Source organism: Pipistrellus hanaki (genome assembly GCF_964339955.1).
Source record: "Pipistrellus hanaki genome assembly, chromosome: X".
NCBI lineage: Eukaryota > Metazoa > Chordata > Mammalia > Chiroptera > Vespertilionidae > Pipistrellus > Pipistrellus hanaki.
In genome coordinates, this window is record NC_140524.1 from 5,030,162 (window position 1) to 5,054,384 (window position 24,223).

General features: G+C 41.1%; 2 protein-coding genes across 2 annotated transcripts; one reads left to right on the forward strand and one right to left on the reverse strand.

Annotated features, from left to right (window-relative positions):
• Window positions 1-212: 212 nt before the first annotated feature.
• Window positions 213-15,655, reverse strand: LOC311615258 (uncharacterized protein). The gene is made up of 7 exons (XM_084870587.1): window positions 15,486-15,655; window positions 15,150-15,236; window positions 13,794-13,843; window positions 8,656-8,782; window positions 8,246-8,341; window positions 471-4,227; window positions 213-233 (listed from the first exon to the last, which is right to left on the reverse strand). Exons 3-6 carry the CDS (start codon window positions 13,806-13,808, stop codon window positions 2,600-2,602), a joined length of 1,866 nt encoding a protein of 621 aa, XP_084726713.1. The 5' UTR covers window positions 13,809-13,843; window positions 15,150-15,236; window positions 15,486-15,655; the 3' UTR covers window positions 213-233; window positions 471-2,599.
• A 4,199-nt stretch (window positions 15,656-19,854) lies between these two features.
• Window positions 19,855-22,137, forward strand: LOC311615278 (sperm acrosome-associated protein 5-like). The gene is made up of 4 exons (XM_084870639.1): window positions 19,855-20,033; window positions 20,452-20,610; window positions 21,800-21,878; window positions 21,978-22,137. Exons 1-4 carry the CDS (start codon window positions 19,889-19,891, stop codon window positions 22,075-22,077), a joined length of 483 nt encoding a protein of 160 aa, XP_084726765.1. The 5' UTR covers window positions 19,855-19,888; the 3' UTR covers window positions 22,078-22,137.
• The last annotated feature ends 2,086 nt before the right edge of the window (window positions 22,138-24,223 follow it).

Consider the following 24,223-nt stretch of genomic DNA (forward strand, 5'->3'; position numbering starts at 1 on the left):
GGCCCTGAAACCCCAGGAATATTCTTTATCAGCAGGAAAAAGAAATGTTTCATTTCTGGTGCCCTTAGGCCTTCTCTCAGCAGAGTGCACAAGGCGCAAGGAGGTTAACCCCACATTTCCCCCCAAACTTCTCCCTGGAAAGACACCAAATACAATAGTGTGGGGCAAAAGTAGGTTTACAGTTGTGAGTACACAAAACAGAGTTTATCCTTGTATTATTGTATTTTTCTTTTCTTTTTTTTAAATATATATTTTATTGATTTTTGTACAGAGAGGAAGGGAGAGAGATAGTCAGAAACATCGATGAGAGAGAGTCATCGATCAGCTGCCTCTTGCACACCCCCTACTGGGGATATGCCCGCAACCAAGGAAATGCCCTTGACCGGAATCGAACCCGGGTCCCTTCAGTCCCCAAGCCGACGCTCTATCCATTGAGCCAAACCGGTTTTGGCTTATTGTATTTTTCATACAAACAACTGTAAACCTACTTTTGCCTCATGCTGTATGACATATCTGACTTAACATCGCTCATAAAAAAAATGCACCCACGGCTTATTTTCTTACAGAATAATTTAGGGAATAAACAAAGCTTAGGAGAGCACAGGCAGAGTCTCAGGTCCGACCTGTTTTGTTAAATCCAAACACTGACCAGGCCCAGGTTTTAGATAGCTTGGGTAACCCAATTCCACCTCAGAAGGAAGAGGGATAGAGAGTTAGAAACATAAATGAGAGAGAAACACAGATCAGGCTCAGAAGCATCAGGGCCACAAAGACTGTCATGCACAAAGTAGGACTTCTTATTCTGGAGCACATGTGCTATATTACACAGTCTTTGGCCATGCCCATTTAGAACGTGGCTCTCAATCTGTCCCTCACCTTGGAAAATGCAGTAACTAGCAGCAGTATGAACTGAGAGGCGAGCACTCAACTTCTCTGTAGATTTATGTTTTATATCTCTTGTTACACACACACACACACACACACACACACACACACACGAAATAATTCAAATCATTTTGTTAAGATGTGGAAAGCCATGGACAGGCTTTAATACAGGATACTTTCACAGATTCCACTATGTATACTAAATTAGAAATGTGCACCAGTCTCAATTATTTTAGGTTTACAGAGTGTGTGGCCCCAGCTTATCTGAGAATCACTTTATTTGCACTTCTGATTGGACATCGTTGTTCTGATTGTTCAATTTATTCACTCTAAAAAATTAAAACACCATGAGCATATCTTTATTAAATGTTATGAAATCCTGTATCTAGAATCTGACTTCATTATAATAGTAATTGAGCAAACTATGCTTTTTAAAATTTTTATTTATCGAGTGAAAAAGTAGTACTTCCACACAGTACAATTTTCAAAAGTTATAAAAGGATATACTGTTGTCTCCCTAACAATTCCATCCCCACAGCTACCCACTTCCCTTTCTCTTTCTCAGAGGCAATCATGGGTACCAGCTTCTTGTGTTACCTTTCCAGAGACAGTTTATCCATATACACTCAATACTTAGCATATGCTCTCCTTTTTATATACAAATGGTAGCACAATATACTCACTATTCTGCATCTTGCTTTTCCCACCTAATAATGTATGTTGGAGAGCATCCCACATCACTTCATAAATGGTATCCAAGTTCTCTTTATATATTTTATTCATTTTTTCTACCTAAAAGTTTGCTGAATCAACATACCAGGATTTCAGGAACCAGACCCCTGATGTTGTCATATCTATAGCTTCCAACTTTTTGTTTTCACAACAGTGCATCAGTGAATACCTCTGTGCGTTCATCATTTTGTACTAGTATATACATGAGTATATACATTCCTAGAAGTGGAATTGCTGGAAAAGCCATGTACATTTGTGGTTTTGGTTACTTTGGAATCATTCCTCTTTAAATAAGTTTTTCCTGGACATGGTGTTTACTGGAGGTTCATGTGGAGGAAAAAAACCAGGGCCATATCTCAGGCAGATCAAAGGTTCTCTTGCAACTGGGATTTTTTTCCATTTGATAAGTTCTTTCAGACTTGGCTTCTCTGGAGTCAGTAAATAGGGGAAGCTGTAGGGTTCATCACAAACAGTGCCTTCTCTTGCCCCAGTCCCCACCAATTGCTCCTCTGATAAGTACAGACTAGTTTCTGCTAAGTATGACTTGTCTGAGCAATTCCTTATCAAGGCCCCTGCCTATCTCTCCTCAAAAGCCAAATGGATCTACGTAACATCCTACCTCCCACCTTACCATGCTCTGGGTTACTCCTGTTATGCTTGTATATGAACCTCTGCTAAGTGTCCTTACCAGTACTGTCTCACATCTGCAGCCTTGAGCATCCTCTGTCCTCAGAGAACTCCCAACATCTGGGATAGTTGAAACCCAGTCTGGGTTTCAGCTATCTCCTAATTTTATCAGATACAGAGATTACACTTATGTTTCTTTGCCTCCCTGTAGCTTTTGGGGAAAGACTGAGATTAAAAGAAAAGAAAAAGGCTGACTTTATCCCTATATTTAAACCAGAAGTCAGAACATACTTAAAAAATGTTAACTAACAAAACATTTCTTCAGGGAACATAACAGACACTATTGATTTCTTTTCTAATGTGTAACGAGCTTTGAGTTCCGAGTGTGGCCTTTCCCTTTCTTTTCTGTATGTGTTCTCTGATGTACAATAAGGTTTGATTTTTGGGTAAAGGCTTTCCCACATTCTGTACACTTATAGGGTTTCTCTCCAGTGTGAGTTCTTTGGTGTACAGTGAATGTTGACTTTTCTCTAAAGGCTTTACCACACTCAGTGCATGCATAAGGTTTCTCTCCTGTGTGTGTTCTCTGATGTATTATGAGCTGTGATTTCTGGCTAAAAGCTTTCCAACATACAGGACATTCATAGGGTTTCTCTCCTGTGTGAATCCTCTGATGTATAATAAGCTTTGACTTTTCTCTGAAGGCTTTGCCACATTCATTACACTTATAGGGTTTTTCTTCTGTATGAGTTCTTTGATGTATAATGAGATATGATTTCTGAGAAAATGCTTTTTCACATTCATTACATTCATATGGCTTCTCTCCTGTATGACCTCTCTGGTGTAGCATGAGATAGGATTTCTGAGAGAATGCTTTCTCACATTCATTACATTCAAAGGGTTTCTCTCCAGAATGGGTTCTTTGATGTACGCCAAGGTTTGACTTCTGGGTGAAGGTTTTCCCACACACATCACATTCATAAGGTTTCTCCCCTGTGTGAGTTCTCTGATGCACAATGAGAGTTGACTTCTCATTGAAAGACTTCCCACATTCAGTGCATTTATGAGGTTTCTCTCCCATATGAGTTCTTTGATGTATAATAAGAGTTGACTTATCACTGAAAGTTTTCTTACACTCATGACATTCATGGGGTTTCTTTCCTGTATGGGTACTATGGTGTATAATTAGATCAAGCTTCTGTATGAAAGATTCCCCACATTTAGTGCATTCATAAGTTTTCTCTCCTGTGTGGGTTTTCTGGTGGACAATGAGATTTGACTTTTGAGTAAACGCTTTTCCACATTCATTACATTCATAGGGTTTCTCTCCTGTATGAGTCCTATAATGTATTATGACAGTGGACTTTTCTCTGAAAGCTTTTCCACATTCTGGACACTCAAAGGGTCGCTCTCCTGTATGAGTTCTCAGGTGAATAATGAGCTGAGATTTTTGACTAAAGGCTTTTTCACATTCAGTACATCCAAAGGGTTTCTCTCCCGTATGAGTTCTCCAATGCACAATGAGGTGTGACTTCTTACTGAAGGTTTTCCCACATGCACTACACTCAAAGGGTTTCTCTCCATTTTTAATTCTCTGGTGTAGACTAAGACCTTTCTTTCGCCTGCGGGTCTTCCCACACTCTTTATATCCATAAGTTTTCACTCCAGGAGTTGTTTTCTCATATTCATTATGGAATAATAATCTTGTACTTCCATTATCATGTCTCTTTCCTACAGAGCTTCTACTAAATAAGTCTAAATTATCTAACATATTATTTCCAAATGATTCATGTTTATGGGGTCTGTGTATTGAAGCAACAAGGTTTGTACTCATATAAAGTGTGTTTCCAAATTCAGTATAGTCATAGTCACTCTTAGTGGTAATTGTTTCCTTGTCAGGAAACCCAACTTGCATCAACAAACATTTATCTTCATCATCCTGGTTCTGCCTCTCAATTTGTTCATCAAATTGGCAGGTTTCTTCTAGAAAGAAATAGAATAAACCATTTTTATACTTTAATATTATAGAATGGACCTTCTTTATAAATTCCCTACCATATGAAAGCTGATACTATTATCTCATTTTTATCAGAGTTCCTGTAGAGAGAAACTTGACCATCAAATACTGCTCTCTTTTTTTTCTCTAAATATATTTTATTTTTTTACAGAGAGAAAGAAAGAGGCATAGAGAGTTAGAAACATAGATGTGAGAGAAGCATCCATCAGCTGCCTCCTGCACCCCCCTTCGCCCCCCCACTGGGGATGTGCCCACAACCAAGGTATATGCCTTGACCGGAATCGAACCTGGGACCCTTCAGTCGCAGGCTGTTGCTCTATCCACTGAGCCAAACCGGTTTCGGCAAATACTGCTCTTATAGTAAACACCCACCTACTAGCTTTTTTGTTACTGAGAACAATCTTGCCTTAACATCTAATTCTTTATTGCTACATTTACATCATCTCTTAGTTCCATCCATTTTGTTGACCTTATCACCCTTGATCTTCATTTACTGTATGAACTCTTAACCTGATTTACACTATTTATAAAAACCCCAAATTAATTACTAGAAAATGAAAGTTTTAGAATACTTAGCCTTACAAAAGCAAAGAAAAATCTGAAAATCATTGCCCAATCTGGATTCACCTTTGTATCTATCTAAGCCTTTCCTTAAGCCTTAAGTGACCTGACTGTGCCTGAGATAATACACTCTTTTAAACCTCCTTATCCCACTCTCCTTCTACCTATAAAAACCTATACCATGATGTAAAACTCCTTGAAGCTCCCTTCTATTTGCTAGATGGAATGCTCTCTGATTCACAACTTGTTCAATACACTTCATTACATCTTCAAAGTTACTCACTTGAATTTTTGTTCCTTACCATTTACAAATTTTTATATAATCAGACAACAAAATTCAACAGAAAAGGATTTCCTAATAGCCTCTCATCTATATTTCCTAATGACCATGATGAAAAGTCTTGATTCTCAAGGGCACCAACATGATTATTTCAACTGATTCAAACCTCTATACACATTCAGCAGTTTCAGAATAACACTAACAATACTACTGTAAAATAATAATAATAATATAAGTGGCGCCAATTTAAAATGGAGCTGGAGCTGCTATCCAAGAGGAACTGCCTTGCAAGTTACTACTCAAACCTTTGGATGTTAAACACAGGGCAAAAAACACACCCCTTGGATTGGGCCTAAGGCAACACTGTATTTCAAACAACTGCTTGGAAAGATCATAAAAAATCAGATATTATAACTGTGGAACTGATAACTACCAAACTACTGGACTGAAAATTAAAAACATTGTTTAGAAATAGCATCACTATGTTAGTTTACACCTATAGAAATGACTTCTTTCTACTGATATAATTGTTTCCCTTCCCTTTTTCATTACTACCCCTTGTCTTTGTCTCCTACCAGAACACTTTTTGGGTTTCTGCTTGAAAATGCTTCCCGAGCCGAAACCGGTTTGGCTCAACGGTAGAGCGTAGGTCTGCGGACTGAAAAGTCCCGGGTTCGATTCTGGTCAAGGGCATGTACATTGGTTGCGGGCACATCCCCGGTGGGGGGTGTGCAAGAGGCAGGTGGTAGATGTTTCTCTCTCATCAACGTTTCTAGCTCTCTATCTCTCTCCTTCCTCTCTGTAAAAAAAATCAATAAAATATATTAAAAGTCGTTTAAAAAAAGAAAAGAAAATGCTTCCCGAATAACTGTTCTTTTTAAGAACTTAAATATTTATTTTTCCATTACAGTTTACATTCAATATTATTTTGTATTTGTTTCCAATATAGAAGATAATGGTTAGCCAATCATATACTTTACAAAGTGTTCCCTTCCATATTTCCAGTACCCACTTGGCACCATACATAGTTATTCCAATATTATTGATTATATTTCCTATACTGTACTTTACATCCCCATGACTATTTTGTAACTACCAATTTGTACTGAATAGCTATTTTTACCTCAAATAAATGCTGTTGCCTCTCACTTTGGCCTTTTATTTTTCGGTTAACACTATCACTAGATGTAATATTAATAAATTAAAAATGTTTAAGTCCAGAATTTGATTTGGAAATACCATCTTGAATATATGATGTATTTTCTCTTTAAAATATCTTTAAATTTTACATAGTTCCTAAAGGTTTAGAAACCATTCTCTAATATCTAAATTGTGGTCTCAAACATTTACCATGAAAAAGAAATGGGGGCTTCATAGGAGAAGTGTCTGATTTCAGGTTGGAGGAAGGAAATATATAAAATGATCCTGGAACATCTTATAACATCAGAAAGCAAAGAATCTACCAAAGACTCAGAAGCCAACTTAAAGGAGTTTCCATTGGCTAGTTAATTAATGGAGGTGGGGTAAGGGAAAGTTCTTTATAGAAGAGTGCCAACATACAAATATAGAAGGAATGATAGAAAAGTCATCATTTTCAACCATCTCAGTAATAATTGATTTAGGCAAGAATCATCAGGGAATTCTAAAATCACTGAATAAAAATTTTTTGAGGAACAGGATATTTACACAGTTTGGCAGTTCCACAAAAGTTAAACACACAGTTATCACACTGTTCAACAACGCCACTCCTATGTATATACTCTAAAGAAATGAAAACATACATCACTTCCAAAACTTAAACATTAATGTTCATAGAACCATTAAAGTGGAAACAACCTAAATGTCCCAACAAATGAAAAATAAAATGTGGTATATCCATATCAATATAATGGAATATCATTCTGACATAAATGAAGTACAGGCACATGCTACAATATGGATGGACAACCCCTGAAAACATGCCAAGAAGTGAAAGAAACCAGACATAAAAGGCCATATTTTATATGATTCCATTTATATGAAATGTCCAGAATAGGAAAAACCATAGACAGAAAGTAGATTTGTAGTTGCCAGAGGATGGGAAGGGAATGGAGAGTAACTAATAAGAGCTAGGGGTTTCTTTTTGGGGTGATTATAATGTTCTAAAAGTGTTGGCTACAGCTCTGGCCCATGTGGCTCAATTGGTTGTTGTCCCGTACACCAAAAGGTTGCTACTTTGATTCCAGGTTAGGGTACATGCCTGGGTTTCCAGTGGGGATGTGCAGGAGTCTCTCTCTCTCTCTCTCTCTCTCTCTCTCTCTCTCTCTCTCTCTCTCTCTCTCTCTCTCTCCTCTCTCTCTCTCTCTCAAAAAATGAAATAAAATAAAAATAAAAAGTAATAGTTGCAGAACTCTGTGAATGTACTAAGAAGTTACTGAATTTGTGTACCTCAGAGTGAATTTTATGGTATGTGAATTATATCTCAATAAAGTTCTTTTTAAAAAGAGATAATCAAGACCTAGCTGGTTTGGCTTAGTGGACAGAGTTCCAGCCTGAGGACTAAAGGGTCCTGGGTTCAGTTCTGGTCACGGGCACATGCCCAGGTTGCAGGCTCAATCCCCAGTATGGGGATATACAGGAGGCAGCTGATCCATGATTCTCTCTCATCATGGATGCTTCTATCTCTCTTTCCCTCTCCCTTCCTCTCTGAAATCAATAAAAAAAAATAATAAAAGAGATAATCTAGATGTTTTAGGAGAATAAATCTGAGAGGAATATCTAAGCTTAATGGAATCAGATAATTCAATCTGAAATTGCAGCACTAGCCTAGGCCTGTGACTAATGTGTCTTTAGATAAGACGGTGAGAAATAAGAATGGTAGAAGTACAGAACAGGAGACTGGCATATACAAGACACTTATATATGGGGAAAGGAGCTGTACAGAAACTTGTGAGTGAGCACCAACTTAAGGAGAGTGGTCTGGTGGGTGTGGGACAGAGGAGTGATATCAGTCTTATGTCTGTGGTTTTCATATCCCTGTCCTCAAACAATAACCAAGGGCCACAACCTTTCCCCAGCTACCCCTGAAAGCCCTTTCAGAGGTCCTCAGCCCTGACTGACAAGCTGGACCTCCAGTACCCATAGCCTGGGTCAATCCTACTTACCTGGAAAGCTCCAAATTGGGATTTTCCCTTCTGCCAGGCATGGTTCTTCTACATCCAAATTGAGGATGAGATCTGGTTTAGTAGCCTGCTGTCCTGCTAATGAGAAATGACAACAACACCTCCTTGGTCTTCAGAGCCTCTGAGAAAGAGGAAGGTGAAGTTTGGGGCAGCACAAGGGACCTATCGCTTGACACAATAGTTAAGTTAAATCATTTTGCCTGGGTTTTGAGTTCACAAATACCTTGTCAGGAGAGCAAAGAGAGAAAAAGGTACTCTGATCCCTGGGATTCAGTGTCAAACTTTTCGAACAGTTCAGAGACTTTGCAAGTTCCCAACATTGAGAAAATAAATACCCTTTATTAGACACAGTAATCATAAACGGCAAAATTACCCAAGGAAGTCATCCTTACCCACAGAGACCAGGTTGCTGTAGGTCTCCAGCATCACCTCCCTGTACAGGGTCCTCTGTGGAGAATTAAGATACTGCCACTCCTCCTGAGTAAAATCCACAGCTACATCCTCAAATGTCAGGAGTCCCTGTAATTGCACATTCATTTTATTCTGAAATGCTGATCACTGGGTGAAGAGGACAGAATTTAGGGAAACTTCTGTTTGGGTACCCAGTTCATGATGATGACTTAATACAGGATGCCTCCTTCATATCAATTTAGTGATATACTTTGTGGGAAATGATATCTCTCTATAGTTAGAATTGGTATTATTCTTACTATGAGTGAGGTGAAAATAACGTCAGATTGAAAAAAATTTAAAAGCATGATAACATACTCTATTAGTGCAACCATGTAGAAACAGGCTCTATCATACAAGACTGGTAGGAGTGTAAATAGTACATGAGGAAATTTGGCAATATCTAACAAAACTACAATTGTATTTACCATTTGACTCAGCAATGTCACTTGTAGGAATTTAAATAGAAGATATATTTAAACAAAGAGGAAGCAACATATGCACATGTTTCATTGCAGCATTATTCTTAATTGAAAAATACTGGAAATAATAAAAATTCTCACATACATGGGAGAATGGTTAAACAAACTGATACATCCACTAACACAGGGATAGGGAATGTCCAGCCCACAGGCCACATAAGGCCCAAGAAATCCTTTGGTCTGGCCCTGCCAAAGCATTAGGGGTGAGTTAATTAAATTTTTGACCAATTACAGCAGCTAATTTTTAAGTTGATAATATTGTATGGCTCAAGAATGGTGTTATAAATATCCAAATGGCCCTTGGCAGAAAAAAAAGCTTCCCAACCCCTGATCTAAATAAATAGAGAGACATACTGTGTTCATGGATTGGAAGCCACAATTGACAAAAGATCAATTCTCCCCAACTGATCTACAAATTTAAATCAATTCCTGTAAAAACCCTAGCAAGATAATTTTTTAGATATGTAACAAGATTATTCTAAAGTTTTTTTAGAAAGACAAAGGCAAAGGAACAAGAATAGCTGAACAATTCTGGCGGGGGGCGGATTTGATCAAGTTAGTGAAATCATAATATTTGATTTTAAGACTGTACGGTACTATTAGATATATAGATCGATATAAAGAATATAGTCCATGCCAAAGCTGGTTTGGCTCAGTGGTAGGGCATCAGTCTGCGGACTGAAAGGTCCCAGGTTCGATTCCAGTCAAGGGCATGTACATTGCTTGCGGGCACATCCCTGGTAGGGGGTGTGCAGGAGGCAGCTGGTCGATGTTTCTATCTCATCGACGTTTCTAGCTCTCTCTCTCTCTCCTTTCCTCTCTGTAAAAAAATCAATAAAATATATTTTTTTTAAAGAATATAGTCCAAAAATAGACCCCATTAATATGGCCAATTGATATTTGACAAACTATAAAAGCAATTCAATGGAGAAAAACAGTTCTTTCAACAATCAAGGTTAGAACAAATGGGAATTCATATCCAAAATAATGAACCTTGACCTAAACCTCACACCTTATATAAAAATTAATGCAAAATGGATCACAGGTCTAAATGTAAAACTACAGAACCTATAGAATATGAAAAATATTCATGACCTAAGATTCAGCAAATAGTTCTTAGACATGATGCCAAAATTACATCCATAAAATAAATAATTTATAAATTAGACATTTTCAAAATTAAAAATTCTTGCTCTGTCAACAACAGTTAACAGAATGAAAACACAAGCCACACACTTGAAGAAAATATTTACAAACCATGTATCTAACAAAGAACTTGTACACAGAATATATAAACACTCAAAACTGAAAAAGGTGAAAGGAGTTGTAACTACAGATTGATAGTTACAAAATAGTTATAGGGATGTAAAGTACAGCATAGGAAATATAGTCAATAATACTGTAATAACTATTTCTGGTGCCAGTTAGTACTGGAAATATCAAGGGGGTACAGTCTGTAAAGTGTCTGATAGTCTAACCCATGGGTCTTCAAACTACGGCCCGCGGGCCACATGCAGCCCCCAGGGGAGTCTGATCCTGCCCGCCAGGTTTTTTGGGCAGTGAGCGCAGCCAAGGTGTTACAGTAGGGATTAGTAGTTCATATAGTCCGGCCCTCCAGCTCTCTGAGGGACCGTGATCTGGCCCCCACTTTAAAAAGTTTGAAGACCCCTGGACTCTAACCACTATGTTGTATACCTGAAACTAATCCTATCTATTAAAGAGGGAATATGCAAATTGACCATCACACCATCACAAAGATGGTGACACCCACAGTGGAGGCTGGGTTTCCATAACACAATATGGCTGCACCCACAGCAGAGGTGGGGTTTCCATAATACAAGATGGCTACACCCACAGTGAAGGCAAAGTTCCTGTAATGAGTCTTAAAGAGCAATTAGCAGGGACCTGAGACTGCATGGCGCTGGGCCGGGACAGGGGACCTGAGCCTGTGCAATCCCACTTTGTGGGGCTTGACAGGGGACCTGAGGCCACCCCCCCCCCTGCCCTGGTGCCAGGCTGGGGGACATCAGGCTGTGACACCCAATCAGCAGGGCTTGACAGGAGACCTCAGGCTGTGTCTCCTGTCTGGCAGGGCTTGATGGGGGAATTCATCTGTAATAATAAAAAATAAAATAAAATAAAAAGATCCTGATAGCTGCAGCAAACCTGAGAAAGAAGAACAAAGTAGGTGGGATCTCAATACCAGATATTAAGCTGTATTACAAAGCCACTGTCCTCAAAACAGCCTGGTATTGGCACAAGAACAGACATATAAATCAATCAAATAGAATAGAAAACCCAGAAATCGACCCAAACCACTATGCTCAGTTAATATTTGACAAAGGAGGCATGAACATACAATGGAGTCAAGACAGTCTCGTCTCTTCAACAAATGGTGTTGGGAAAATTGGAGGACAGATACATGCAAAAAAATGAAACTAGACCACCAACTTACACCATACACTAAAATAAACTCAAAATGGATACAGAACTTAAACATAAGATGGGAAACCATAAAAATACTAGGGGAATACACAGGCAGCAAAATCTCAGACATATGCCAAAGCAATACCTTCACTGATACAGCTCCTAGGACAATGGAAACTAAGAAGAAAATAAACAAATGGGACTACATCAAAATAAAAAGCTTTTGCACAGCAAAAGAAACCATCAGCAAAACAAGAAGGCCCACTGAATGGGAAAATATATTTGCCAATGTTATCACTGATAAGGGTTTAATCTCCAACATTTATAGGGAATTCACACAACTTAACAAAAGGAAGGTAAACAACCCAATGAAAAAAAATGAGCAACAGACCTAAATAGATACTTTTCGAAAGAAGACAGAAGGAAGACCAAGAGACATATGAAAACATGCTCGAAGTCATTAATTATCCGAGGGATGCAAATCAAAACGACAATGCAATACCATCTCACACCTGTCAGAATGGCTATCATCAACAGATCAACAAACATCAAGTGCTGGCAAAGAAGCAGAGAAAAAGGAATTCTCTTGCACTGCTGGTGGGAATGCAGACTGGTGCAGCCACTGTGGAGAACAGTATGGAGTTTCCTCAAAAAAACTAAAAATGGAACTCCCATTTGACCCAGTGATCCCACTTCTAGGAATATATCCCAAGACGCTAGAAACACCAATCAGAAAGTATATATGCACCCCTATGTTCATAGCAGCACAACTTTCCATAGCTAAGATTTGGAAACAGCCTAAGTGCCCATCCACAGATGAGTAGATTAGAAAACTGTGGTCCATCTACACAATGGAATACTCTGCTGCTATAAAAAAGAAGGAACTCTTACCATTTGCAACAGCATGGATGGAACTGGAGAGCATTATGCTAAGTGAAATAAGCCAGTCAGAGAAAAGTAAATATCCCATGATCTCACTCATTTATGGAATATAATGAACAACACAAACTGATGAACAAATACAGATCCAGAGACAGAGAAGCATCGATCAGACTGTCAAACCTCAGAGGGAAGGTGAGGGAAGGTGGGAGTAAGGGGGAGAGATCAACCAAAGGAATTATATTCATGCATATAAGCCTAACCAGTGGATACAGACACCAGGGGGTGAGGGCATGAGTGGGGGGTTGGGGGGAAAGGGGAGATAAGAATATATATGTAATACCTTAATAAAAAAATAAAATGGTAAAATAAATAAATAAAATTATATGTTTCAGGGGTACAATTCTATAATACATAATCTGTATATTGTAGTATGTGTTTACCACCCAAAGTCAAGTCTCCTTCTATCTCCATTTATCACATCTTATCCCCTTCTACTTCCCCCATTCCTCTTCCCCTCTGGTAATCACCATACTGTGGTCTCTATATATGAGTATTTGTTGTTTTTTTTGTTTGTTTGTTTGTTTAATTCTTTCACCTTTTTCTCCCATTCCCCAATCTCTCTCCCCATCTGACAGCTGTCAGTGTGTTCACTATATCCATGAGTGTTTCTATTTTGTTTGTTTAAAAAAAAAATTAGAGTGAAAGGGAAAAGGTGGTGGACTATGGGTGTCTATAGAACTTTGTCTCTTAGCCAAATGAGAATCAAAATTGGAACTGAGAAAATTACTTCAGGAAAAATTTTGAAAGACAAGCAGTTCCCTAAGATATTTCATTTCCAAATTACATGTTTACATTAGGTCTCCACCTCACTAAGGAATACTATAAGAAATATCTGTAGGTACCAGGGACGGCATTTTTCACCAGGCTATGGTAGAAGACAATTCCACCTTCCACAGGAAGACCCAGCATAGAAACATCTTGAAAGGCAATTGAAGAACCTTTTCTTTCCTGAGAACTTGGTGTGCTCTCCCTATTATAAGCAAGGTGAGCCAGGTTCCTGGTTGTGCTTCCTTCCCTCTGGCTGCCAGAGGCTAAAAGAGCAATTTGCTACTCAGCATTAGTATCTGTTACACCCTAACTCATCCACATGTCTTCATGGGCCTTGCTGCCGCTGCTCATCTTCCCTGATCCTAATGCTTATTTACAAATAATTTTCTACTTTATGTCAGAGATTCCTACATAGCTCACCACATCTATGATAAACAGAGGAAGGAACAGACAAGTCTTACCTGGGCTTCCGCCATTTCCTGCTCTTCTTGGGAAAAGGCAGATGTGTTAGCTGGAAGAGTGGAGAAGTGCAGAGCATATGAGAGACTACACCAGGCTTCCAGGGTCCAGAATTATCTGCCTAGAAATCCCCTCACACCAGACAGACATGAGGCTGTGGAAGTTTGGGCAACCATGTGGTTTTACAAACCACCTGTGTATTTTTGCCTCTTTTCCTTCCTCATATCAATATTTAACACAAAAGATTTTTTCTACGTATACTTATGTACTGACCCAGAAATTGTATTTCTAGGTATTTTCCTTAATGAAATAATGTATCATAATTTCTCTGTAAGTACCTTCATCTCAGCATTGACTTTAACAATGCTGAATTTAAACTATCTTATATGACCCATAATATGGAATTGATAAGAAAATACAGTAGATGAAATGATATGTAGCTATTAAAAATAACGTTGTATGGAACTGTACATTATTATCTGTGCACTTTCTATTGAGGTAACATTGGTTAATCACATTATATAAGTTTTAGATGTGCAACATTATAATTCGACAACTGTATATAATACATAGTGTTCACCCATCTGTGTACTTTCTATATATATATATATATATATATATGTGTGTGTGTGTGTGTGTGTGTGTGTGTATGTATATATATTAATATTAAGTTTTTTAAGTGTATAGAATAAATATTTAAGCTGAATCACAGTAAACTTCTAAATAAGAAAAAGTAGGTTATAAAATTGCAGGAACTCATTTTAAAACTGTATGTTAAATGTTTTAAAATGCATACTCCTGCAGGGCTGCTGTGGCTCAGTGACTGAACATCAACCTATGAACCAGGAGGTCACGGTTTGATTCCCAGAAAGGGCACATGCCCAGGCTGCAGATTCAATCGCCAGTGGGGAGGCATGCAGAAGGCAGCTGACCAATGATTCACTCTCATCATCCATGTGTCTATCTCTGTCTCCCTCTCCCTTCCTCTCTGAAATCAATAAAAATATTTATTTTAAATGCATACTCAATACACACTAAAAAAAAAATGCCTAAGAATGGGCACTTAAATAGAGGGGCATAAAATTAGTTCCTTAGATTATTTCTTCTATCTTCTAATTAATCTATAAGTTAAATGCATTACTTAAAAAATACATTAAATAAATAAATATGTTACTTATCTGTTAACCACCAAGAAAACAACTTTTTAAAGCATTACCCCATGACATTAGCCCCACCACCCCCCATGCTCCCCCTTCAGACCCTGCAGCCTCAGGCCTCGTCCACCCATGCCAAGCCCCAGGCTCTGAGCGGACCTTAGGCAAGTGAGTCCTCTCAGGTGCCTTCTTCCTTCTCCTCACCTCTCTGGGGCCGTCTTGCCCAGGAGCCAGAAGGAAGCCTTCGGGTGCAGAGTCACTTCAGCTGGAACATTGGCACCAGGCCCCTACCTTGGGGCTTGGACAAGGGGACAGGGACAGAGGGAGAGACTGAGCATGCCTAAGGAGGGGCCCTAAGGGTGCTATGAACCCCTAACGCAGGTCACTGTGCTGGAAAATGTGTAAAAGTCAACGTTTAATAAGCCTCATTCAACCCTGACTAGCCCCATAACTTTGCCCACCAAAGACCTTCATTCACTGACCTCTCGGTCCTCTCTCATTCACCCCACAACCCCCTACAACAAAGACCTCCACAAATACCCCTTTGCTCGTCCTCCATAACTCCCCATCACTGAGCCCATCATCCCTAAGCACTCGTCCCCTCATTCTCTGTCTTTCTGTGTCGCAACATTTTCCTGTTTGCTGCAGAGGAGACTGTTACAAGAACTAGCCCCAAGCAACACTTCCTCTTCGGAACTAACTCGGGCTCCCCAGCCTGCAGGGCTGCAGAGTGGTGTATGTGTGTGTGCGCGCACGCTCAGTCAGAGCTGGAGCCTGAGTCCGCCAATAGTCAAAAGCGGCCCCTCCCGCCGTCCAAAGCAAGCGCGCAGGCGCAGAGGGAAAATGGCCATGCTGTGACATCACTCCAAGAAGATGGCCACGCCCACCGCGTCTCCACCCCAGGTGGGTGGCGGCATTGAGCAGATGTTTACTTTGTCCTGCCGAGGCCGCCATTCCTAAAACTTCCAAGACCAATTTTCTTATGGCCGAGAGATGCAGTACCCAATGAACGAAAGCTCTAGCAGGCAGATTTTTGGTGTCTTGTACTTTGGAGGGCAGCATCAGGTTTGTAGGAGTCATAGAACAGAATAGCATGGAGGGCACAGTCTATGAGGCATGAAAATGCCGTTGGCTCCATCCAGTGGCTAGGGCTGGGAGTTGACAGTCAAGCGTTTCAAGGCAAACCAGAAGCTGAAAAATAAGCGGAGATGTAGGACACACAACACACACACACACACACAGAGAGAGAGAGAGAGAGAGAGAGAGAGAGAGAGAGAGAGAGAGAGAGAGAGAGAGAGAGAGAAGGAACTCTTTTAAGATTGATAGGGGTTGATTTGCAGTGATTGCCAGCTCCAGAAATGTTCCTAAGCCAGTGATACAGCTCCTCAGCAACTGTCCTAGGGCTCACAGTGCACATCCACAAGCTATGTGAGGCCAACTTTTCTGCTGCAGACCTAAGATCCCCCCACCCCCATTCTCTGTCCTGGGCATCCTCTACCATCAATCCCTACAGGCGAGACCTCCTCATATAGTGGCCTAAACAGCAAGTAGCTAGGTGAAGTGGTGTGGAAAGCTGACAGCTGGTCCCAGCATAGAGTCTGCACATGTGACACTCCCACCCAAAGGCCCTCTACCTCGCTAATGAGTCATCACTACAGTTGCTCTTAAGATATATTTTATCAAAACAATGAAAGTGTTGTCAATCATGAGCAGTCATTTTGGACCATGAGGTAGAAGGTGAGTTTGATGGAACAGCAGCACAGAGGAGACAGTTCTTTGGTGACCTTGGAGTGGCCACGCTTGCCCTAAACTACCTCCAAGTAAAGAATCCCTTTCCAACCTCTAGAAGTCACTAGTGGAGGTGTTGATATGTGCAGTCAAACTGAATCAGACTTTTCTGTCTTGGTTGGTGTATCAGCAAATGGGAGATACATCATACTGGGAGGGTGATGTATTATACTGATGAATGAAGGGCAAATGGGAATAAATTTGGAGAGACAAAGGGCTATGGAATGGAGGTGAATGAGCAGCAGAGTGGAGTGGATGTGAGTAACAGGGCCCATAGTGAGGAAGTAACTATTAGACTGTGCCTTAATCTGAAATTATGGATGAGACTGAGTAAATGAGAAAATGAGACGTAGCTTAAGTGACAAAGAGTTCAAATGGGAGAAGACTGTGAGTGAATGGGGTAATGAAAAGTAGTAAATATGAATGGAGTTGATAATGCATTAGAGTTTATATGAATACTAAGAATTACGGTGTGAATGAATGATGATTTATGAGGCACAATATGAGTAAAGAAAAGTGAATTTGGGGGGAAGGTAAGAGTGAATGGAGGCATTGTGGGGCATAGAGGGAAGAATGGGGTGCACAAGGGGCAGAATAAGATGAATCCATGGGCCGAAACCGGTTTGGCTCAATGGATAGAGCGTCGGCTTGGGGACTGAAAGGTCCCGGGTTCGATTCCGGTCAAGGGCATGTACCTTGGTTGCGGGCATATCCCCAGTAGGGGGTGTGCAAGAGGCAGCTGATCGATGACTCTCTCATCGATGTTTCTAGCTCTCTATGTCTCTCTCTTCCTCTCTGTACAAAATCAATAAAATATATTAAAAAAAAAAAAAAAGATGAATCCATGGTACAGTGTGAAACATGAACCAGGTTGATTTTGAGTGGGGATACTATGAGGGGAAAGAGAGTGGTGAAAAGTGAATGAGAGGCAGGCTGGGATTAGATAGTGGCAATGCATGGCAGTTTCCCAGGGATCCCAGTCTGAATCAGCCCAGATGGATGAGATGAAGTGTGTGCGTGAATGGAGATAATGTTGAGCAGGGTGAGATGAGAGGGGATGTAAGTAAAGGTCAGAGGAAGGTGAGTAACTGGATGTTGTGAGGCAAAGCAAGAGGGGATGAAGGTCCATTCGCATGGCCCAAAGTGAATAAGGTGGGGAAAATTGGACCCAATGTAAACAAAAAGTGGTAAATTCAAGACAGAGTGTGACTGAATTGGGGGTACTGTAGGGCAGAGTGGGAGCAACTTGAATCAGGAGTAAATGGGAGTGATGGGTGGAAATAGGGGTTTACCCTGGGAGTGAATTTGTATGAATGAGATAATAAAAGGCTGAGTGAGAGTAAATGGAGCAAATGAAGCGAAAATTGAGAAAGAATGGAGGAGACCAAGCATAGAGTAATTATACATAGGTAACTTGAGTTAGTGTTTAAGAGTAATAAGAGGCACAGGTCACCGAAACTGGTTTGGCTCAGTGGATAGAGCGTCGGCCTGTGGACTGAAAGATTCTGGATTCAATTCTGGTCAAGGGCATGTACCTTGGTTGCAGGTGGATCTCCAGTGGTGGTGGGGGCGGGTGCAGGAGGCAGCTGATCGATGTTTCTAACTCTCTATCTCTCTCCCTTCCTCTCTGTAAAAAATCAATAAAATATATTGCCGAGTCCAGTTTGGCTCAATGGATAGAGGATCGGCCTGCGGACTGAAAGGTCCCGGGTTCTCTCCATTCAAGGGCATGTACCTTGGTTGTGGGCACATCCCCAGTAGGGGGGGGGGTGCAAGAGGCAGCTGATCAATGATTCTCTCTCATCGATGTTTCTAACTCTCTATACCTCTTCCTTCCTCTCTGTAAAAAAATCAATAGAATATTTTTTTAAAGAGGCACAGGTCCATGAACTAGTGGTTACTAGTATATGGGGATAGAATTAGAGAGAACAGAGGTGAAGATATGACAGAGAGAGAATAAGGGAGAAAATGAAGTTCAGAGGCAATGAACAAAGTTGAAAGATGGGCCATGTGAGAGAGAATGGGACTTGTCTGATACAGGGTCAGGAAGTGGAGGTAAAAGTAGGAAAGAGTGAATGGAGGTGAAGAAATATGATGTGAGAGAATTTGGTTAATGATAAGTACAGGGTTAGGGAATTGCATAATATGAGGTCCGTGTACTCTAGCTGGTTTTGCTCAGTGGATAGAGAGTCGGCTGGCAGACTGAAGGGTCCAGGGTTCAATTCCAGTCATAGGCATATACCTTGGTTATAGGATAAATTCCTAACCCTGATCAGGGCGTGTGCAGGAGGCAACCAATCAGTGTCTCTCTCACATCAATATTTCTCTTTGTCTCTCCCTGTCCCTTCCACTCTCTAAAATAAATAAATAAATAAATAAATGAAGCCCAGTGTGAATGAGTGAATGAATGGATGTGAGGCAATGTAAGTGAATGAGTAATAAAAGGTATAATGAGAATGGAGGTGAAAAAGCAGTAGTGTGTATACATGTAATATGTAACATAAAATAAATATGTAACATGGGGCAAAGTGTGATGAAATGATGGTAACATGAGGGAATATTGCAATAAATTAGGGTGGAACAGGTTCTGAGAATGAGTAAATGGAGGTAATGGGGGCAGGGAGTGAGGGTGTGATGGTCATATTTTACAATCATGAATCTGAGGTGGTAGTAGGCACAGTGTAGGTAATAGAGCTTACTACTTAGCAGATTTGGGGGGGGTGGAGGTGATGGGGGGGCAGAGTGAGTGAAAAAGGAGGTAAGCAAGTGCTAGAGAATGATTAACAGTAGATTGGGACAGTGATAAGAAATATAGGGAAATGTGGGCCCAATGTGATTCCTGTCTGTCCTTTGTGCATCCCCAGCCCCCCTCTCTCTGTATCTCTGACATCAATTTCTTTGTTTTTGTCTCCTTCCATGTATACATCAGTATATGTATTTTTCCGTGTGTGTGTGTGTGTGTGTGTGTGTGTGTGTGTGTAACAGAGTTGTCAATGAGGAAAATTGTGAGGTACCTAACCCTTTGGCTTATGTGTTCCAGAATCTATCACTTAGGTCTTTGCTCATAGAGCCCAGAGTTCCAGAATGCCATAGTTCTGAACACTGCATAGTGAGTCTGGAGCAAGGAGTCACTAGGAAGTCTTGTGGGACTCATAATGAAAGCCTGGGGCACTGTGGTAGTGACCCTGACCATGCTCATTATTGCCACTGTGGATGCCAAGATCTATGAACGCTGCGACCTGGCAATGAAGCTAGAGAAGGCAGGCCTCAATGGCTTCCAAGGCTACAGCATTGGAGACTGTGAGACCTCGGTTGCCCCATGCCCCACCCACACCACAATCCTCCCACCACACTCAGATACAGGTCCTCCTTGTCATTTATCACCTCTCCAGACCAGTGGATAATCCTCTTAGTAACCCCCTGACTGACTGTGATGAGTAGTTTAACTAATTATGTCATTATCATCTTACCTTCACAATCATCACTCTCATTTCTACCATCAACACCATCACTACCATCAATATCATCACTACTATTATCATCATGAATACCATAACTACTGCCATCACTGACATCTCAACAATAACACCAACGTCAACACCACCACCAAACCAAGATCATCACTCCCACAACTGAGATGATAACCATATTTGTCCCCACCCCCCTCCTCCTAACCTCTTCTGTTCCCAGAACCCATGCTTCCCTATCCCTGCCTCAGGGGTGTGCCTGGCACATTATGTGAGTGGCTTTGACACCTCCATCGTGGACCACAATCTTGATGGCAGCAACCAATATGGCATTTTCCAGCTGAATTCGGCCTGGTGGTGTGACAATGGTGTTACACCCACCAAGAACCTTTGTCACATCGAGTGTCAGGGTGAGGCAGCAATGGGGATAACCTGAAGCCCTACCTGGCCCTACACACAGAGGGCAAGGTTATCTAAGCCATAATCTCCAATAACAAGCAGGAAAACGATAGGGAAAGAAACAGAGTTTCTTAGGATGTTAGAGACACCACCCTGTATCCTTACCCATACTGCACTGAAATGAGGTTGAACAGAACTACCCAACATGAAGATGTAGTCAGGAGGACTCAGAGCTCCCAAACCTCACCAAGAATGGAAGCTTCAGTCTTTTGGGACTCGGGAAATGGGAATCTTAGCTCCACATGAAATTGAGGCAATTGTCCTGATTTGGGGTTGAAATTGTTCAGCCCCTGAGGAAGAAGCAGATATCTGGTTGTAGGAACAGACACAAGGTACCTCGGTGCAGAAAGGAGAGAACTTTCCAGATGAGATATGGTATTGTTGAGGACAAAATTTAATAGCAGAATTTGTTCCATGTTGTCCAAAATGGTCCTTGAGGTTGTCCAAGATAGATAGGTAAAAATGAAGACTGAGATTATTTGGAAGCAGTTTGAGGTTGTCCAAGTCCTGCCACAGTGACCAAAGAGGTCACTTAGGATTAGCCAAATTGGAGGTTGAGGTTGTCCAGGACTGGTCAAGATAGAGGTTGAGGTTGTCTAGGACAAGATAACATGAATATTAAGGTTTTTCATTACTAGGACCAGTCACCTTGGTGGTTGAGGTTGAACAAGACTACCCAACATAGAAATTGATGTCATTTATATCATAACCAGTCAAAATGAGAGTTGAGGTTATCTAGGACCTGACTACATATTGTTTAAAGTCACCAGGACTGATCAGCTTTCAGTTGAGTAGATTTCCCATCAGCTAACATGGTGGTTGATGTGATATCAGACCAGCTACCATTGCAGTTGAGATAATTCATAATCACAAAAAATGACAGTTGAGGTCATCCAGCACTGGTCAATTTGGAGGTTAAGGTTGTCCAAGACCAACTGATTTGGTGGTTGAGTTTATTCATAACCAGACAACATGGTAGTTGAGGTAACCATCTGACAAGTAAATCAAGGTTATCCAGAATAAGCTAATGTTAGTGCTGATGTTATTCAGGCCTCAAGGAACACAGAACACCTGGGTCCTACATACGCTGTCACTCTGTCCCCAATGCATCAGATCATTATGTCCCTCTGTTTCCCTCAGACCTTCTCAACCGCCATATTCTGGATGACATCATGTGTGCCAAGAAGGTCGTGTCCTCACGGGGCGGAATGAATGCCTGGTAAGTTTATGGGAATGGCTTGGACCCTGGGCAGCCAAGTGGCACTACCATGCTATCAGCCTGTCCACTTCATCCTTCCTCCCTCCTTCCATTTCCCAGGGATTCCTGGACCAAGCACTGTCATGGCCATGATTTATCTGAATGGCTCAAGGGGTGTGATATGCATGCAAAACCGAACACAAAGAGAAAGACTTCGTGATTCATTCCCAGAGAAAGAGATTTTCTTTCGTTTGTGGATTTAATAAAGAATGGTACTTATTAACAATGCAGGAGACCTCTGATTCCTGACGCTCTTCACTTTCCCAATGCCTGGAGATACTCCTATTCAATCACTTCCATGTATTCAAAGATCTAACCAGGGGACAGCAGATCTCTCAGGGTACTAGGGGATATGAAAGATACTGTAGTGATTAGGAGCATAAGTTCTCTTGGGTTCAAATACCATCTTTACCACTTTCTAGCTGTGTCACTATCATTCATTCAACCAACTAATGAATATTTGAGGCAAAATATTGATATAATAGAAATTAACAGTGTAGATTTTGGACTACATTTGACTTGGGAATGAATTCCAGTTCTGCTGCCTGCTGATTCTTGAGCTTGATCAGATGGCTAAACTCTCTGAACCTCACTCTCCACATCTGCCCCATGGGGATGATATCACTATTTAACTCCATTGATTGCTATGAAAATTAAATGGGGTGATGCATATAAAACATTCTGTGCTGACACAGGGGTCCTGACCCTGTCCCTGTCCTCAGAGAGCTCTCTGTCATTCTGCCATCGGCATTGTACAGAGGTCAGGGTTGTGCATGGATAAAGCCCAGGGGTAATGAGGAGTAAATATTGAGGGCACTGCCAATGGGGTAGGGGAGCTGTCCCAGAAGAAGTGACTGCTGAGCCTACTAAGGAACACAGCAAGTGCTAATCACATAAATACTCAATTTAATACCAGAGTTATAAATATTAGTATGAAGAAATAAAAAAAATGTTTCTGGTTATTGAGTATTCTAGAAAGAAACATATTAAATGCTGATTTTAAAACACAGTTTACATTTTCCCCTTAATAGAGAGATTCTAGCAATCTTAGAACAGAGTCCCTATGTGAGGAAGTTGGAGACTGATGGCATTACCCTATAGTCAGGGAGCACCAGGGAGTCCCTCTCATTGGTCAAGGTGGGCAAGAGGATGTTCTTTCACTAAGCCTTCCAAAAACCAGAGAGATGAATGGACAGGACAAAGGCATACTAAACTATCATGATAATTGCAGAAAGGAAAAAAAGCTCTCCCATCTCTATCACTATAAGAACCCTGGGGATGCCGAAACCGGTTTGGCTCAGTGGATAGAGCGTCGGTCTGTGGACTGAAAGGTCCGGAGTTCGATTCCAGTCAAGGGCATGTACATTGGTTGCGGGCACATCCTAAGTGGGGGGGTGTGCAAGAGGCAAGTGATCGATGTTTCTCTCTCATCGACATTTCTAGCTCTCTCTCTCTCCCTTCCTCTCTGTAAAAAATCAATAAAATATATTTTTTTTTAAAAAGAAGAAGAAGAACCCTGGGGTTGAGCAGGAACAGGTGGTGGTCTATAACAGGTAAGTCCACCCTTCTCCCAGGTCACGCAGCACCTGAATCAAACCTCCTTCTTTGTGAATCAGAACTAACCTCTCGACATTGGCTTCATTGCTGCAGGCACCCGACCCCACTAGTTCCGATACAATGGGAAGGATTTGAGAAGGTAGCCCACCTTATAAACTCCATTTTTTTAAACAAAACAACAGCTCTAGCCAGGTGATTCAGTTGCTTGCAAGTTGGTCCAACTCCCTAAATGGTAACGGGTACTATATCCCATCAAGGCACATAAAAGCAGACACATCTCAATGTTTCTCCACAACCTCTATCTAGCTATCTATCTCCCCTCCAGTCTCAGAAAATTCAATAAGCATACCCTTGAGTGAGATATTTAAAAATACACTTAAAAAAACATATTTTAAAATTTTGTTTTCATTCTTAAAATTAAATACATATCATAAAAACCAAAACAGTTTACTGTACACTTAGCAGAGCAGAGAGTAGGACTCAGGCTGATGGGAAAGGGACCACCTGGGCGTGCCCATGAGGGAGCCAGGAGTGGCCCACTGCGCCTGCGCTGGCCACCTGGCTGCAGGCGGGAAAGGCGGCGGCGGCGGCGGCCATCTTGGAAGACGTTCCCCACTCCACACTGGCCTCGCCACTCTCTCCGGCTCCGCGACCCGTGTGTTCCCGGCTCCGAGCGCAGGTCACCTCAGAAGCGGTAAGGCAGCAGAAGGCCCCCACGTTGCGCTGAGGGGTGTCTCTCCTCCGGGCTG

Coding starts and splice junctions, on each gene's coding strand:
- LOC311615258 (XM_084870587.1), bottom strand. Junction 8,342..8,655: donor CAGCAACCTGGTCTCTGTGG/GTAAGGATGACT, acceptor ATTTCTCATTAG/CAGGACAGCAGGCTACTAAA. Junction 4,228..8,245: donor CCCAATTTGGAGCTTTCCAG/GTAAGTAGGATT, acceptor ATTTCTTTCTAG/AAGAAACCTGCCAATTTGAT.
- LOC311615278 (XM_084870639.1), top strand. CDS start 19,889: ATGAAAGCCTGGGGCACTGTGGTAGTGACCCTGACCATGCTCATTATT. Junction 20,034..20,451: donor AGGCTACAGCATTGGAGACT/GTGAGACCTCGG, acceptor TCCCTGCCTCAG/GGGTGTGCCTGGCACATTAT. Junction 20,611..21,799: donor TTGTCACATCGAGTGTCAGG/GTGAGGCAGCAA, acceptor TGTTTCCCTCAG/ACCTTCTCAACCGCCATATT.